The 17,209-nt window shown below is 35.9% G+C and overlaps 2 protein-coding genes across 4 annotated transcripts in view; one reads left to right on the top strand and one right to left on the bottom strand.

Annotated features, from left to right (window-relative positions):
* Positions 1-13,678, bottom strand: part of LOC131536325 (transmembrane channel-like protein 6) — a 26,481-nt gene extending 12,803 nt beyond the window's left edge. The window contains exons 1-12 of one of the 3 annotated variants that reach the window (XM_058769173.1): positions 13,113-13,678; positions 10,747-10,783; positions 9,707-9,821; positions 9,473-9,610; positions 8,351-8,482; positions 7,936-8,044; positions 7,712-7,805; positions 6,748-7,005; positions 6,457-6,623; positions 6,222-6,366; positions 3,422-3,589; positions 1,785-1,933 (exon numbers count right to left, since the gene is read on the bottom strand). In XM_058769173.1, coding sequence (XP_058625156.1) covers positions 1,785-1,933; positions 3,422-3,589; positions 6,222-6,366; positions 6,457-6,623; positions 6,748-7,005; positions 7,712-7,805; positions 7,936-8,044; positions 8,351-8,482; positions 9,473-9,610; positions 9,707-9,806 — 1,460 coding nt within the window. In that variant the 5' untranslated portion in view covers positions 9,807-9,821; positions 10,747-10,783; positions 13,113-13,678. Of the gene's footprint in view, positions 1-1,784; positions 1,934-3,421; positions 3,590-6,221; positions 6,367-6,456; positions 6,624-6,747; positions 7,006-7,711; positions 7,806-7,935; positions 8,045-8,350; positions 8,483-9,472; positions 9,611-9,706; positions 9,822-10,746; positions 11,074-11,094; positions 11,411-13,112 lie in introns of those variants that run through there. The other 2 variants (XM_058769172.1, XM_058769171.1) reach the window with 2 other exon arrangements.
* syngr2a (synaptogyrin 2a) lies at positions 12,507-17,209 on the top strand. Its single transcript, XM_058769175.1, has 4 exons — positions 12,507-12,958; positions 13,693-13,930; positions 15,599-15,732; positions 15,819-17,209. Exons 1-4 carry the CDS (start codon positions 12,860-12,862, stop codon positions 16,011-16,013), a joined length of 666 nt encoding a protein of 221 aa, XP_058625158.1. The 5' UTR covers positions 12,507-12,859; the 3' UTR covers positions 16,014-17,209.

Below are 17,209 nucleotides of genomic sequence, written 5' to 3'. Positions count from 1 at the left end.
TCAGTCATGTATTTCAGAGCTATTTATCTGTGGATTATCATTAAAGGATTCTAAACTGCATTTGGACCCACTTCTGTTGCCTACCTGTCTGCAGCCGTAACACTTATAGTTCAAATCACTGTCTGTATGAATTGCATAATATAAATGTAAATGAAAATAACTGCTTGTGATATACAGGTGCATCTCAATAAATTAGAATGTCGTGGAAAAGTTCATTTATTTCAGTAATTCAACTCAAATTGTGAAACTCGTGTATTAAATAAAGTCAGTACACACAGACTGAAGTAGTTTAAGTCTTTGGTTCTTTTAATTGTGATGATTTTGGCTCACATTTAACAAAAACCCACCAATTCGCTATCTCAACACATTAGAATACTTCATAAGACAAATAAAAATCACTAAATTTTTAGTGAATTGTTGGCCTTCCGGAAAGTATATTCATTTACTGTATATGTACTCAATACTTGGTAGGGGCTCCTTTTGCTTTAATTACTGCCTCAATTCGGCGTGGCATGGAGGTGATCAGTTTGTGGCACTGCTGAGGTGGTATGGAAGCACAGGTTTCTTTGACAGTGGCCTTCATCTCATCTGCATTGTTGGGTCTCTTGTTTCTCATTTTCCTCTTGACAATACCTCATAGATTCTCTATGGGGTTCAGGTCTGGTGAGTTTGCTGGCCAGTCAAGCACACCAACACCATGGTCATTTAACCAACTTTTGCTGCTTTTGGCAGTGTAGGCAGGTGCCAAATCCTGCTGGAAAATGAAATCAGCATCTTTAAAAAGCTAGTCAGCAGAAGGAAGCATGAAGTGCTCCAAAATTTCTTGGTAAACGGGTGCAGTGACTGTGGTTCAGGAGTGGCGTAACAAGAGGAATACGACAACTGTAGCCAAATTCCTTGACACGTCTGTGTGTGGTGGCTCTTGATGCCTTGACCCCAGCCTCAGTCCATTCCTTGTGAAGTTCACCCAAATTCTTGAATCGATTTTGCTTGACAATCCTCATAAGGCTGCGGTTCTCTCAGTTGGTTGTGCATCTTTTTCTTCCACACTTTTTCCTTCCACTCAACTTTCTGTTAACATGCTTGGATACAGCACTCTGTGAACAGCCAGCTTCTTTGGCAATGAATGTTTGTGGCTTACCCTCCTTGTGAAGGGTGTCAATGATTGTCTTCTGGACAACTGTCAGATCAGCAGTCTTCCCCATGATTGTGTAGCCTAGTGAACCAAACTTAGAGACCATTTTCAAGGCTCAGGAAACCTTTGCAGGTGTTTTGAGTTGATTAGCTGATCGGCATGTCACCATATTCTGATTTGTTGAGATAGTGAATTGGTGGGTTTTTGTTAAATGTGAACCAAAATCATCACAATTAAAAGAACCAAAGACTTAAACTACTTCAGTCTGTGTGCATTGAATTTATTTAATACACGAGTTTCACAATTTGAGTTGAATTACTGAAATAAATGAACTTTTCCACGACATTATAATTTATTGAGATGCACCTGTATATATATACACAGTAGTAAATGATGCTTGCTATTGAAACAGACAAACAATGTCTCTGAAAGGTTTGAGTAATTCTCAAGATAAGAGTCATGCTAAATTAAAATGTCACACTAGAGTGAACAGCACATATTTAAAGCACTGAAGCATGTTAAACTTGTTTCATGCTGCACTAAAAGGAAATGCAGCTTAGCTCACAGCAGAATTAGTCAGGAAGTGAATAAATATTAAGTGAATGAATGGTAAGCAAAAAAAAAAAAAAGAAGTTTTGTCCTCCCTGACCTTGCAATGGACACGTAAACCTGAGTTCTCGGGGAGTCGTAATGCTCTACCCTGGATAACATGTCGAAGAATCCAGGCAATAGATGGCTGACGCAAGACATGACCAAAGGCAGTTTCAGCAAGCCGACGGCTTTCTGAAAAGAGTTCACCTACATATGATAAAGACATAAACACACAATATATCAAATAAAGTATTCTATTTTAGTTCTAAAAGAAGGACATCAAAGAAATCAAGATTTTTTTTTTCTATAAAACAAATTTGCATTTACAATTAAAACACTTGTATTTTGTAACTTTTTGCACACTGGGGCAGGTTTTATAAAGGTACAACTTACTTATGTAACTTGTTAAAGGTAGCTTATTTACCCCTAAAGTGTGCATTCCAGCTTTTGTACATCTTTTTTTTCTTCTGAGAAACTTTTTCCTGTGTAACTAAGTACAGTATCCTGCTAAATGTATCACTAGTAAGTTGTGGGGACTTGAATAACTTGAATAAATTGAATGCAGTGTTGGGGATAATGCATTACAAGTAACAAGGAACTGCTAAAGTAGTGCATTACTTTTTAATTTACAAAAAATATATATTTGAGTTACTTTTTCAAATAAGTAACACCAGTTACTTTGTTTTCTCATTTATTGACTGACAGCTCTCCTGTTCCCATTTCACGAGTTCACACTTACATATAATAAACAGAGTAAAGGTTATGCGTGTTTGGCGTGTTGTCCAAAGGGAGGGCTCCAAGCTCTGAATTTTGGCCCAAACCCAGAGTGTATATCCCCGACCTCACTTGCACAAAAACAGATTCAGTGTTCCTCAAAATGAATAAAAACAGTGAAATGCAAACTCAAAATATGACGCAAACCTGCAATAATTAAATATGTTAAATAACACAAATATACTTTATGCATTTATTAATCCCATTTTATTTACCAATGTCTTTGCTACTGACCTTCGGTGATCCAGTTCAACCAAGAAGCAAAAATGACTTTGGAAAAAATAATATATATTTTTTTTTATTACTAAAGAGAGTTGAACTTTCTTCTCCTGCACCCTATTCTTTATGCAATCCAGAACGGAAGCACAACTGAAAGGTTTGATTGAGCTGCTCTAATGTTTCTATTCACTTCACTTTTGGTCTGAAAGGGCTTTTTACAATTGCCAAAAATAAAACATTATTTTTTAATTAAAAACAAAGGAGCAAGTCCCGCCCAAATTTAAAAAGTAATGCAAATGTAGTGCATTTCTTTCCATAAAGAGTAACTAAGTAATAGAATTAGTTACTTTTTTAGGGAGTAACCTAATATTGTAATGCATTACTTTTAAATGTAACTTTCCCCAACACTGCATGAATGGTATTGTGAATGAGCACAAAATTTCTCTCAAATTTGCAAGGGATAAACTAAAACACAACAACAGAAATCATAGTTTGACAACAGAATCATAGTTTTATATCAGTATAAGGCAACAGCCCAACAGACAGCTGTTTGCATTTTAATGAGGCAGCAAAAATAACTGGTGAACTGTGAACTGAACAGGATGTGACTGGTATTTTCTATCATGAACTGTGTGATTTCTTAAGTGTTAAGCATCCTGTTTCGTTCCTATAGTCTATTCAAGACTATGACCAGACCCTTACCTTGGAACTGCCCTGGTCAATGTAAGGGTGTAAGTAGTAAACAGCCAGCATGCAGGCAGCTATGCAAAGGAGGCAAATAGACCATACAAGAAAGTGTAGACTCAACCAGCCAAAAGTTGAATACAAGTTTCTCTTCTGTTTTTTGCAGCTGAGCTCCGACAGCATCTCCTAAAACAAAAATAGAATCACTCAAATCTAAGCTTAATGTTACGTATAGTTAAAGTGTGTCATTTATGCTCCACCAGTGTCACCAAACACAATTGTAGCTTATGCAGTGGGTTTGGAGGAAGTATTTTAACATTAGAATACTATTCCATCATTAATAAATAACACAGGAACAAATGAGCAACGCAATATTAACATTCTAACGGCTATTAACTGACGAGAAACAAGGTTTTGGATAGTAATTCCTTCTAATGGATTTGGTTACACTTGAGTCATTATTAGTGGGTTACCATGATATTGACCTTAGAATACTGTTCTAAATAGCTATTCATTCCTTTAGAAGGATGTAGTACTATGATACTTACAAAACCTAATCATAAAGTACAGAATCTTCTCAACATTCATAATATCCAAAAGAAAACTGTGGTAGGAGACATACATAGAACCTTACATTTCAGTGAGGTAGGTGAATTAAGGGTGATTGTCCCAATAAGGTAAAATGGGATAGTATAACTATACAGAATTTATTTTCTCACCTAATGAGTGAAAATAAAAACTTTTTTTGCAGAGTCCTAGGCATAAGACCACATAATTAAAATGGGGCATGCATCAAACAGGAAGTTGACCATGAAATGCATGAACTGAGGAAAATGACATAAGCTTTTGCTAGTTTTCATAATAAGGTCCTAAAATTGTCATAGCTACTCTATTATATAAACTTTTGATGAAAACATAAATATGATGCACTACTTCTACAAAATCAGTAAAAATGTGTTAATATCTTGTTTCTATTTTCCGAATGAGGTTGTTTTTATTTTGTCCTATCCAGCCAAACACAGTTGAATGTGTGGCAGTCAGTCACCGCACCGGTGTGAATACTGTACTCAGGAATCACAGATTCTAGCCTACGTCTTGGAATATATGACCCAAATAAGAATTTTCACCATATATTGCCATCTGAACAAGTAAGTAACAAGTCTGCCACATTTGTTCTGACCAACTGAGGAAAAAAGAATTACAATAAATTGCGCTTCCAATGGTAATTAAATCTAACGATCGGTTAGCTTATATCACATCTAACCATGCAAATTATTATTATTGTTATACTTTATTCTCAAATTATTAATGTTAACAACATCTGCATTGCGTGACAATGAGTCAATGAGTGAATGTGGATTGATTTCAATTTCTGTACGGTCTAATATCTAATTGTCATACCATTCGAATTTTATGTTAAGAAATTCTTTTAACCCAAAAAGCAAACTATTCTCCCTTCGAACTGGTTTTCTTTAAAATACAAATCCTGTGTAATCCCAGGCTATCTGTAATCAGAAGCACATTTAAAACTGGAATATAATTTAATTTCATTCCCATGTGTTTCATAAACAGACATGACGTAATGATGCAGTGCCATGCTCGAATTTCCCGCAGAAACCTACCCGTACCACTCAAATTAGAAAACATTATTATAAGCTAACCGTTGTGAATCGGGCTAAAGTAAGGTGATAGTTTTGAATACTTGCTGGTTATGTACTTGCTCAGATATTGATTTCGGATCATTTTTAACCCAAAAAAGTTATGGACGGCAGCTGTGAATAAATAAATCACTAAGTTACAGTGATTTGGCATGTGGGGTTTGGCTCATGACTCGAAATGACACAGTGTCTGTGATGCTCTCATGATTCAGTGAGAAGTGTGGACTTGAACTGACAACTCTTCATTTAAGCTGTGATTATGTGTAAAAATTAAATGAATGCAAATAAGAGTATCAGAGCAATGCCAGAAAACAATACTTGAAAGAGTTGTGAGAGAGGGCACAGGCGCAGCCTCCGTCGTGTTGCCAGATCCAGCTATTATAAGCCTCTTTGGCCTTGTCTTTTTGACGCTTTAGAAAGTTAATAAAGTGGAAGCTGCAGTTTAGGGTTAGCAATATCTTTATCTTATCTTATAAAGACTTGACCAAAATTGGTTTATTTTAATTATTTATTTATTTATTTATGGCTTTTATTTGTTTTCATAGCAATATCTTGCAGAACTGCACCGGTCAGCACAAAACTGACAGTATCTAAACAAAGCCCATGGACAAATTATTGCTGACAGCACAGGATACCACATTCGGTAAGGCAAGCACAGACCAAAATCATGAAGAAACATTAAGTTAAACTTTCACAAAGTCATGCTAAAAACATTCATAAGAGCACCAGACAAAGTTATCATCTATATAGCAATGTTTATTAATGTTGCATGTATTGTTGCATGAATAATAAACAACTGATAAAATTATTATTTTAGTGTTTTGTTTGTTCTTTGAGAGATTGTAATTTGTATTTTTATTCGATGACTCTGATCTGTACAGCACTTTGGTCAACCCTGGGTTGTTTTTAAATGAACTGAATGAATTATTAGAATGAATTATCCACCCCTGATATTTTTTTTAGTTTTAGTGTTAGTTTCATATGCTAAACCCGCGTTTTTATTCATATCACTATGTTGACCTTAACCAGGACATTTTGTCTGACTTTACTGTGCACACATGTATTCAAATATCCCAACATGCTTGTGTATGCCATTTTTCACTGCAATTATTACTTCTCTGGAGCATAAATGAGTTTTAACATGAAGAGTCAACACAAACCTTCAGCTGAATGCAGATGTTCCCCGACTGCAACTTAACAGATCGTTTCTTGCTGACTTTAAAATCCCAAGAGCAGAAAACCTTTAAAGCTAGGTTACTGGTAGTCTTGAATGTGCGGAAACTCCTTCCAAATGATTTAGATATCCTGAAAGGATGAACAAAATCTGACTTAATCACAGAGCAAGCTAATTATGTGAAATTGAATTAACACAATGTATAAGGAAAACAGACAAACCTGTAAACAAGCATTACACATGTGATAAACATGCCTGCTCCAATAGTAAAAATATACGCCAGTGGTATGTTGTAATTTTCTGGACACAGTTTCATTTCCGCTTTGCAGTTTCCATTGGTGGAGTTGGCATAGTGGCCATAAAACATCACAGAGTCTGTGAGAATGCCCTGTTGAGGAACAAAAAATCAAAGCATTCAGAGTCCAAGTAATATAAATGTGGGCCATCTTAAATTTCCATGAACTGGAAACCCTAATACAAAGCACCAACTTTTTAAAATATACATATATTACCATGCCAGTAAACATCCAGAGGTCAGCTGTGGCTGCGGGTTTGTTTTTTGATGATGGAGGATTTGAGATTTGTGGTAGGACCAGGAAAAGGCCGGTGATGAGGAAGAGGAGGATGTTGTAATGTAACAGTCTTCTGAGGAAGATGAAATAGGACAGAATCCCGGTGCCGAAGTGAGCGCTGATGTTTTTAAGGACTCCCTGCCAGAGCTTTATGGATTTCTGCTGGGAGACTCTACTGTAGCAGCCACCACACAAAACCTACGCAGCAAAAACAAGTGTGCATACAGGTTAATGAACCAGGAACAGTTGATTTCAGTATTAAACATTTGAAATATTCAAAAATACCATATTCAATGGTTATTTGTATGAATAGATGAATGTTAAAGCAATGAAGGAATAAAATCAGCCTTGAGAGAAAACTGAAAAATTATTGTAGATAAAACCCATTGATTTGATATTTGATTAACTGCAAAAACATTACTTGGTATTAAAGACTATTAAAGACATTTATTTACGCAAACTGCGTACGCTGTTCTGTGTCAGCCGCACCACACGGATACGCTGTTTTCGTTCAAATCAAAGCATAAATACACGTAGAAGACGTATCTGTGAAGAGCATACGCAGTTTGCGTCCAGCGGATATTCTCCAAAATGGCGCTACGCTAACGCAGAGGAGACGAATTGTTGAATAAAGTCATTATTTTTGGGGGGTTTTTGCGTACAAAAAGTATTCTCATCGCTTCATAAAATTCAGATTGAACCACTGATGGCAGATGGACTATTCTGACAAAGTCTTTCGTCCCGGTTTTCATCCAAAATATCTTAAATTGTGTTCCGAAGATGAAAGAAGCTTTTACAGGTTTGGAAGGACATGGGGGTAAGTGATTAATGACAAAATTTTCATTTCGGGGTGGACTAACCCTTTAATATCGATCTTAATGTTACTGTGCAAGAAGACATTCACCTTCAAGAAACTGATGAAACTTTTAAACTGATGGCAGCACAGGGCTCTGTTAGCAGAGAGAGGCTGTCCAGCATCCCAACAGACAACCCAAGCTCTAAAAAGACACATTTAGATAAGATACAAAGAAATGAACCAATTTTGACACAAAGAACAAATGAATTATTGCACTCTTTTAAAGATGTAATAACGCTGTCTAAAAGTGAGTAGTACACTGAATTCTATACCTGATCTGGCGCTTCTCCGAGACAGTAAGGGACATTTCACGCAACACACGCACACATTCACCAGCAGACAAACCTTGTAGCTTGTTTAGCAGGTCTTCATTTTGGGTCACTAGAATCAGAATACAGAAACAAAGTGTTAGAGGTCTCTAATAATAGAGGTTATTTTCTCCATATTTTTCTGTAAACAGCCTGTTTCTTGTTGCTTTGCCTTTAAGACATTTAAGTAAAATTAAATTAGGGAAGTATGGAACAAGTGGTTGTTGCAGTGTAGTTTCATTGTTAGTGAGGAGGAAGTTCTGAAAGTTACAGTATAAAACGCTCTTATCTTTAAAGATCAAGACGTAACCCATTATTCATGATATGAGTCATATTTGCTTCAAATAGTTGGCATTGTGAGTGTTTTACTGCTGCAAACCATCATCGTCGCAATCCTCCTGCCCTCTGAAGACGTCCTGGTCTGTAGCGCAGTGAGCGGTGGACACAATGCTAAGAGGTCGTCTTCTTCGCATCTTGGTGGATCGGGAGAGCGCAGTCGACTGATTAAATCCTGCAAAAAAGGATCATAAATTGACATTGTGCTCTGGAAACTGGAGTTAATAAACACATTGTTAGTGGAGAAGTCTCTGCTCTTCTGTATCTCAATGTGCAATAGCTATATTACAGCTATTGCTACAAGTACAACTACAAGTACCATTCAATACAATGTGCAATTGGGATTGCATTTGAAAAGAAAAAAAAGTGGTAGAACACCTGTGTGAACTTCAGGAGAACAACCACTAAAAATCACCAAATTAGCAAAAATCTTTTTTTTTCAAAACTTTACACACAAATCCAAGAATTGCACACACAAAATGCCTCACATCTCTTGCAAAAAAAAGTATTTTTTAGTTTAACTAAACACATTTTCATATAATTGTAAATAACTTGCAACTAAGAGTCCAAAAACATGACATTCAGGTCACACTTAATTATTTTATTTCCGTAATCAGCACTCTATTTAAAAGTATGCTGTCAAACAATTAACTGCGATTAATCGCATTCAAAATATAAGTTTTTGTTTACATAATATATGTGTGTGTACTGTGTATATTTAGTATGTAATACACACCCTTACAGTATATATTTTGAAATTATTTACATGTATATATTTATATTTATATAATGTATATTATATACAGGCTAAATATATTTAATATACAAATATAACATATTTTTTCTTAAATATATACATGCATGTGTGTGTATTTATATATACATAATGAATATACACAGCACACACACATATAGGCTATTACGTGAACAAAAACTTTTATTTTGGATGCGATTAATCATTTGACAGCACTAGCTAAAAGTATGCTCTTTTTCATAAGGGTTTGTTTGCATATACTATTATTTTGTTATATAATGCAATAAAATTCATACATTTTTGTTTGGGACCAGTGTTACAGCCACAAGAGCATATTTTAGTGAAACAGCTATGATTTTATTCATTTTAAAGTGTGCAAATCTGAAATACAGCATCAAAACATTTTCTTACTGATAGAGCGGCTAGGCATGGAGGACAGGACCCTCTGGGTTGAAGAGGACCAGCTATTCCTGTACAGGGCATTCGTGTGTTTGGGCTCATGGTAGCGCTGAGCTTCTAAGTCTTCTTGATTTGCATGTGTCAGATCAACTACAAACAGAAAAAAGTTAGAAGTTAGAGTTAAAACAAGTTATTTCTTCCCAATGGGATTTACGCCAGGCTGTCTGTACGCGGTGTAGTACTCACATTTCACTGCTCTGTATGGTCTCCTAATAGCCTCAAGCTCAATCAGGTCTTGGTCTTCATCTTCACTGGAAGTCATCTCCATGATCTGTGATGCAGCCATCCAGACTGTCTAGAGCTGTGTGTATCAGAGCAGAAAATGTTGTGATGGGTAATAAGCAATATCAGAAATGAATTTTCGTATTAAAAGGCAATATTTGCTTGGGATTTATTTTTCAGAGCATTCTTACTTATAAACTACATAAATGAACAATAAAAACAAAAGGTGTGTCTTTCATTTATGTCAAAATTAACATCGTAAGATGCCATAACATAATAAACATTCTCTAAAAAATATATTTTAAATAATTGTCAATTCCTTACATTAAACTACTCTTTTAAAAAAGAAGTGCACTTAATTGTATTAAATGTACGCTTGTAGTCAACTCTTAAAAGTATATATATATATTTTTAAACAGTACGATACTATAATATTAATGCACTATAAGCGTGCTTTAAGACCTAACCTAATGTGACTAAAGTCCATGTTTAAAGTTTTACTTTAAAACACATTTGAAATCACTGTTTAAGGAATATTTTGTCATGCTTTAAAGAAGTACGCTTATTTTGATGTGTTGACTAACATAGTAACACACATGTAAAGTACTTGATTAAAATGTATCTCTAGTGTTTTATTTGTTGTTAAAATTTAGTTAAATAATGCTAATCATTACAAATTACATTAAAGAATGTTATAGCTTTAGCATAAATGCCTTTGTATATTCAATTACCTGTCTTTAATATACATTTAAACTATAGTACATTTTCATTTAATTGAAGTTAACATGCAAAAAATGGTCTGCAAACATTACATTCAGTATATTAAGTATATTCTTTTAATACGTACTCTTTTATAAAGTATGCTAAAGTATACTATCACAGTAGATCTAATTTTAGTTTTCCTATTAACCCACTTGAGCTGTTTATTCAACAACACTCATCTCAGACAGATAAAGCAGATGTCTCAGCTGTTCTGATAAAGTACCACCGATTGCGATACTCACCTAAACAGTTGCTGCTACGCGAAGTTTCCAGCACAGTCTAAGAAGAAAATACACTGTTCAGAGTTGTCATATGTATAAAAAGTGACTGGTACTTCTGCGAATAAGCAGAAACATTTTCACAGTTGACAGACTACATACTAAGTGACAAACCACAGGCTACATGCAGAGAGGAAGAAACAAGAAGGGGCTGACGTCTTACAATTTTCTCTTGGTTTTTTTTGGTTTTTTTGGTTGTTGTTGTTTGTTTGTTTTTTGGTTTGGTACTATTATCACAAACAACACTGTGTATAGGGAGACAGGTATTTTACATTACAGTGTGGTATGTGAAATTGTAAACAGACGCCTTACCATGGTAGAGACTGCTAACTCAGGCTTCATCTGAAAATGTCAGCTATAACAGACTCATGTTATACCGACCTCATGGCCTTGTCATATTTTCATCGCAACCTTTAACATCACATTAGATAGCTATAATTATAAACGGCATGGATTTGAGTTTGAGTTTGGTAATGTACTGTAAATGTATTTTATAATGGCTCCCATTACTATCTGCAATAAGCCTGATTTAAAACATGTATCTTAAATAATTTTCTACTGAATGAAATCCTCTTTGTCTGTCAGAGAGCATCTCCATCTACACAGCAAACATTCACTCACAGTTTTGTGCAACTCAGCTTTGCATCTGTTTCTGAAAACATATTTTGAATCATATTAACAAACATCACTTTGTGGGATGTTTTGATCGAAAAGTGTGCTCATGCTATATATATATATATATATATATATATATATATGTGTGTGTGTGTGTGTATATACTATGTAAAAACAAACACAATTAATACATTTTAAATTGTGGCTAACATGGGTCCACTGTACTGATGTAGCTAGGGATAGTTGGTACAGATAGTTTCACCGAAAATTTTTCATTCCTATCATTAGCTACTTATATGCCATTCCAAACCTGTATGACTTTCTTTCATCTATGGAACACACACACGCGCGCGCACACACACACACACACACGCAATATGGCTATATATAGAACATTTTGACTAGACAAAGTAAAAGTAAGTGAGTATCACTTTTACTTGTAAGTATAAAAAGTAAGTATTTTGACTAGACAAAATAACGAAATATCATTATTCTGATGTATTTCACTGCAGAAATTATTTCAGGTTTGGAAGACATCGTGCTATGAAGGATAATCATTTTTAGGTGAACATTTAAATTAAAAGTAGACCAATTGCGCCACCTAGAGGACTTGATACTTATACACTTTCAGAGTTCTGAAAGAATCATTAAAAGTACAACAAACAAACAAAAATAAAGTATTTCGGTAAAGTGCGTGTCCCTGCTAAAAAACAAAAACAAAACAATGGAAGCCCAGTAGAAACCATCACAGAAATTCCAGTGGTTTCCATTAAAATGAACCATTAGCTTTTTCCAGTAAAACCATTACAAATTTCCTTTTTGTAGTGTGTTTTGGGCATTTTTCCAATAAAACTTAACATCCCACCAATAGAATCCATCACATACCAGTAGACACCATCATATTTCCCATTAAAACCAATACAATTCCCATTATATCCATTACATTTTCTATTGTGTTTTAACTGAGTCTAAAACTAAAAACTGAGTCCCTGCAGACTGAGGCCACGTGGTCAACTCTCAAACAATGAGCTGCTTCTGCAGTTAGATCACAGAGCTGTGTAAACTCAGGGGCAAACCCTTGTGTGCCAAGCGATGAAACATCAGGACTACACCCGAACAAACAGCACAACACTGCAAACGTCTTTACACTCATAAATATTTAAGCATGCCCATATGTCAACAGCTGCTGAGTACTGAAGCCCGCAGGACTGGTGGAGCACTAGATCAACAGAAGGACAGCCTATATTAACTATTAATATGATAGATAGGGGTCGTCTCTAAAAGAGGGGCGGTTCAAATATTATAATTTGGGAAAGTTCGTTCTGACGTGACGTGTACTTCCTTGAAGGGTGGTGCGGTACTTTCAGGAAACAATTGTGAAAGTAAATAGCATATCATCAAGCTGGACAATTTGCCGAAGCGCTGACAAATAAAGAGGGGCTAGAGTCTCACGACCGCGGACATGGAGACGAGTGCTTACGGTGCATCGCTGGCCGGCGGAGCCTTTGACTTCTGGAGCTTTATAAAGCGACCGCAGACTATCACCAGGCTCTTCAGTTGGGTGAGCGAGATCAAAGTCATCGTTAGCTAATCGAGCTAGTGCTCCTACTACTCGATGAAGGTCTGTAATAATCTGGCTGGCCTCAAACTGTGTTAGTTTAACGGAAGGTAATCGCAAAACAAAATTCTGCTGTCACGAGTTGCAAAACACAGACCATATGGCAGCAGCAGCAGCAGCAGCAGCAGTAGTAGTAGTTTAGGAGTTTGTTGTTGAGGTCTGCATCATGTGATTTGTTAACACGGGTAAAATCAAGATAGATTTCAACATGGCACAGCTCTGTAATACTTAGTTTCATGCAGCTAGTTTGCGTGTTTTTCTTTTCTAAACCATTTACAATGGTCACTATTTTTTTTTTTTATCTACTGCAAATGAATGTTTTTGTTTTGTGTTTTAAGGAAGAGAATGACAGCACACATTTTAAACTAAAAATATATATATTAAATTTTAAATGTTAAATCTTTTGACAGCATTTTTGAAGCAGTTGTAGGGGCCTAAATGGCTGAATCACTGACCTAATTCTTTTGCTGTGTAGATATACAGCCTTATATAGTTTTTTTGATAACCCAAGTAGATCTTGTGAGAGCGTCACGCCTCCCATTCAAACATGACACTGTTCTCTGAAAACGCTCTCAATAGTAGTTTCTTTGGTGAGTGTGTGTGTGATTACAACTGTGAATGATGCATTATTAAAGAGATTCTGCTGTTGTCACTAATTCTGTTTCTTTCCAACACAGCTCTTCGCCATTGTGGTGTTTGCTACCATCATTTCTGAAGGCTACATAAATGAAAAGCATCAGGACGTCACTAAATGCATGTTCAATCAGAATGATAGTGCTTGCAACTATGGACTTGTTGTTGGAATTTTTGCTTTCCTGGCCTGTGTTGTTTTAATTGTGCTGGATGCCTACTTCCCCCAGATCAGCAATGCCAATGACCGAAAACGCATTGTGCTGGGTGATCTTTGTTTCTCTGGTAAGGATTATTACAGATTTTTGTTTTTATCAGTCACTTTAAGTTTAATTGCAGAATGCATCTATTTATAGTACAGTGTCTAAAAGCCCCGTATTTGCTTGGATCTAAAACCTAGTGAGCATCGAAAGCTCAGTTCACACTGCCAGCGAATGCAACGGCAAAGCGACCTAAATTCATGTTCACTGAGAGCTGGCATCCATGACTTTTGCCAACTATATGTGGACATCTCCAGTGCCATGTCAAAGTTGTGAGAAGAGCTCAAGTAATCAGAGTGCAAGTTCTAATTGGGTTCGATTGTGTTTGGCACAGTTGTGGTGTTCATAACTCTTATTAGGGCAACCAGATTTTAAAAAAGTACTAGCAACCAGGCAGTTCCAAGACAAAAATGTTGGCATCATATTTGTAATGGGACTTCACAACTGGGTGATGTGGAACAATTTCTACATAGGAAATAAAAAGTTGCAGTCGATTCCAGCTGAGTTTCCATGATGTTAGCATGTTGCTAAGCTAACAACATGATACTCTCAGAGCATGCCTATGTTCCCAAGGTCCCATGTTCTCCAGATATATATGGCACATAATACACATAAAAAAAAAAGAGTACTATGTTCCCCAGTTCAATGGCCTGGTAACATACATTAAGTAAACTTTTTAAAAGGTCAAGACACATTTTCCCTAACCCAATTTAAGTACAATTTAATACAGTTCAACTGAACAACACAGATAGAGACCCCTCTATAAATGCTGGCTTATTTATTCAAAACCACATGATAATTGGGTCTTTGAGTGATTAGAACATACTTTATAGCCTGGTGAACATAGGCATGCGTTGCTCATGTGCCATATAAATCTGGGGAACACAGGAATGACCCCGATACTCCAGTGAGCATTAAAATACACAGTACACACAACTATTGGGTAAAACAGTCTTTTCTTTCTTTTTTTTTTTTTTTAAACCATAATAAATAGTGTCTCAATGACAAAAAGTGGCCTTATTTTTTTTATCAATACTTTTCAGTATTTAATGAAATACAAGTATATTTATAATTGTCTAACAGGCTAACTCTTTTTAAATGGAGCTCATTAACTTCTCTATGAAGGATACATGCAGAGATGTCTTGGTGGACAAAGCAAGGTTGCCAGCTTCATGTCTGAAGCACACTTATGATGACTTAAATGCTCGTTATGGTTTGAAACAGAGCCATAATTTCTGTTACTCATGTGCTCACCCAAAGATGAAAAGTCATTATTTACCCATTTTTATTTGGTGAGCGGTTTCCATCCGTTGAAAGTTTGCACAACCAAAACATAGCAGATCCAAAAAGGCCATACGGGCGGTTTGATCACTTTATATGATGAAAAGATTCAAATTAAGGGGTTTATTTGACTTTTAACGATCAACACGTGTGCATCAAATATGGTATCACATGTGCATTCATCACGCATTACAACAAATTATTTGTATGGATTAGTTTGTCTTTATGAAAAAGTTTTTGTTGCATGTAATTTCAGTGGAGGGACAGAAACATCTCAGGAAGTTTCTTCTCATATTAAAAATATCTTCATTTGTGTTTTTGAAGACAAAAGTCGTTTGGGGTTGAGTAAATGATGACAGAATTTTCACTTTTGGGTCAATAAACCCTTTGTTTCTCTCTGCTTTCTCATCAGGAGTTTGGACGTTCTTGTGGTTTGTGTGTTTCTGCGTCCTAGCCAATCAGTGGTCTCACACTGATCAAAAAGCCGTCCCAGCTGATGCAGCTCAAGCTGTGGTGGCCTTTTCCTTCTTCTCCACTGCCACCTGGGTGAGCACATCTCACTTCCTGTTTCTGCCTAATGGTCTCCTTGTATATTTGATAAACTGAAACAAGTTTCACGCTTTTTTCTCAAGGCTGCGCTTACCGTGTTCGCATTACAACGATACCGCCAAGGGATAGATGAGATTGGCCTAGGCTACAATGATCCAACCACTGACCACACTTCCCCGTACCCTTCAGCATATACTGGTGCTCCAGAGGGTTACCAGCAGTCCCCATTTGCTGCCAGTCCTGCGGGACAGGGAGGGTATCAGCCTCCCGCGTACTGAGGGCGAAGGCATTTTAACGCTTCTGAGAGGCTCACCTGTGTGGACTGTTTCATATGCTCCACTATTTCCTTTTCCATAAGAGTTTAAATTGTGACCTGGGATTGGTGTGCTTTGCTAGTGTGTTTTTTCATGTTTGAAAAAAAGTTATTTATTTTTATTTTCTTTGGATGCAAATTCTAAACGTAACCCTAAGTGTAAAAGTTCCTTGCACATCTGCAGAATTATCTCGCTAATTTCTCCAAATTAGATTCTGAAAACCAGATTTAACACCAGCTGCAGTTTTTACATTTATGAAACGGATGGAATTTACTTCATTCCATGTCTTCAATGCACAATCACATAATGTAGGAAAATCTACAGAACTGACGTGCCTTAAAAGTAGAATCGAAAACAAAATTCCTCATATGCAGACAATAGAAAGTGAACAGACTCTCTGTGCCAAATACATTACCACAATTTAGTAATTTCTCAAAAGCACTGCATTGCCATACATCACATTTTTGGAAAGTATGCACTAAATCTATTGCCAAATGGCTTTATTAACTGCTAACTTCAGTCTTGTTGAGGCTAGAGTAGATAACTGATGAAGAGTTTGATTGTGAGGTGGGAAATGATCTACTGTAAACGTGCTTTAATTTAATTTGTGACAGACAATAGGCTTTGTGTGGATAATGACAAGCCTTATTTTTGTAAACTTTAAGCACCTGAGTTTTGAAGTGTTAAACAATCATATACAGTAATATTGATGACGACTTCTAGCAGTTTACCTTTAAAATGTGTTCTTTTGTGTCAGGCCAAATTCACTGCAAGATTTCTACCTCTTACTATTGAAATTGTGCCTTATTTTGAAATTAATATCTAGGAATTGAAATTAATTTCTATTAATGTGTTTCTGCATTGACTATTTTAGACCACTTTTACTGTTTTCTTCATTTCCCTAAAATGAGAAAAAGAAAAACTAGAATATATATTAATCTAAGTTGGCCGCTAAATAGAAACTCTTTTCAATATGGTTGTGTTTTGTTGAAGGTTGGGAAATTTCTTTTACACAGTTCTGTTATAACACATAATCTTTGTGTCTTTCTGTTAATTTACTTTGCAACATTTTTTGTAACAGCAGGTATTGCAACATTCTTGTGTTAAGGAAATGCTGCACAATAAACACTTGATTCTTCCCGATGTTAAAAGATATCAAA

This window comes from Onychostoma macrolepis, chromosome 03 (genome assembly GCF_012432095.1).
Source record: "Onychostoma macrolepis isolate SWU-2019 chromosome 03, ASM1243209v1, whole genome shotgun sequence".
NCBI lineage: Eukaryota > Metazoa > Chordata > Actinopteri > Cypriniformes > Cyprinidae > Onychostoma > Onychostoma macrolepis.
This window is presented reverse-complemented; position numbering and strand designations above follow the sequence as displayed.

Bases quoted from the DNA above. Each gene is read 5' to 3' on its own strand.
- syngr2a (XM_058769175.1), top strand. From the start codon at position 12,860: ATGGAGACGAGTGCTTACGGTGCATCGCTGGCCGGCGGAGCCTTTGAC. The intron at 12,959-13,692 runs GTGAGCGAGATC...TTTCCAACACAG, and splicing joins TCACCAGGCTCTTCAGTTGG to CTCTTCGCCATTGTGGTGTT. The intron at 13,931-15,598 runs GTAAGGATTATT...CTTTCTCATCAG, and splicing joins GGGTGATCTTTGTTTCTCTG to GAGTTTGGACGTTCTTGTGG.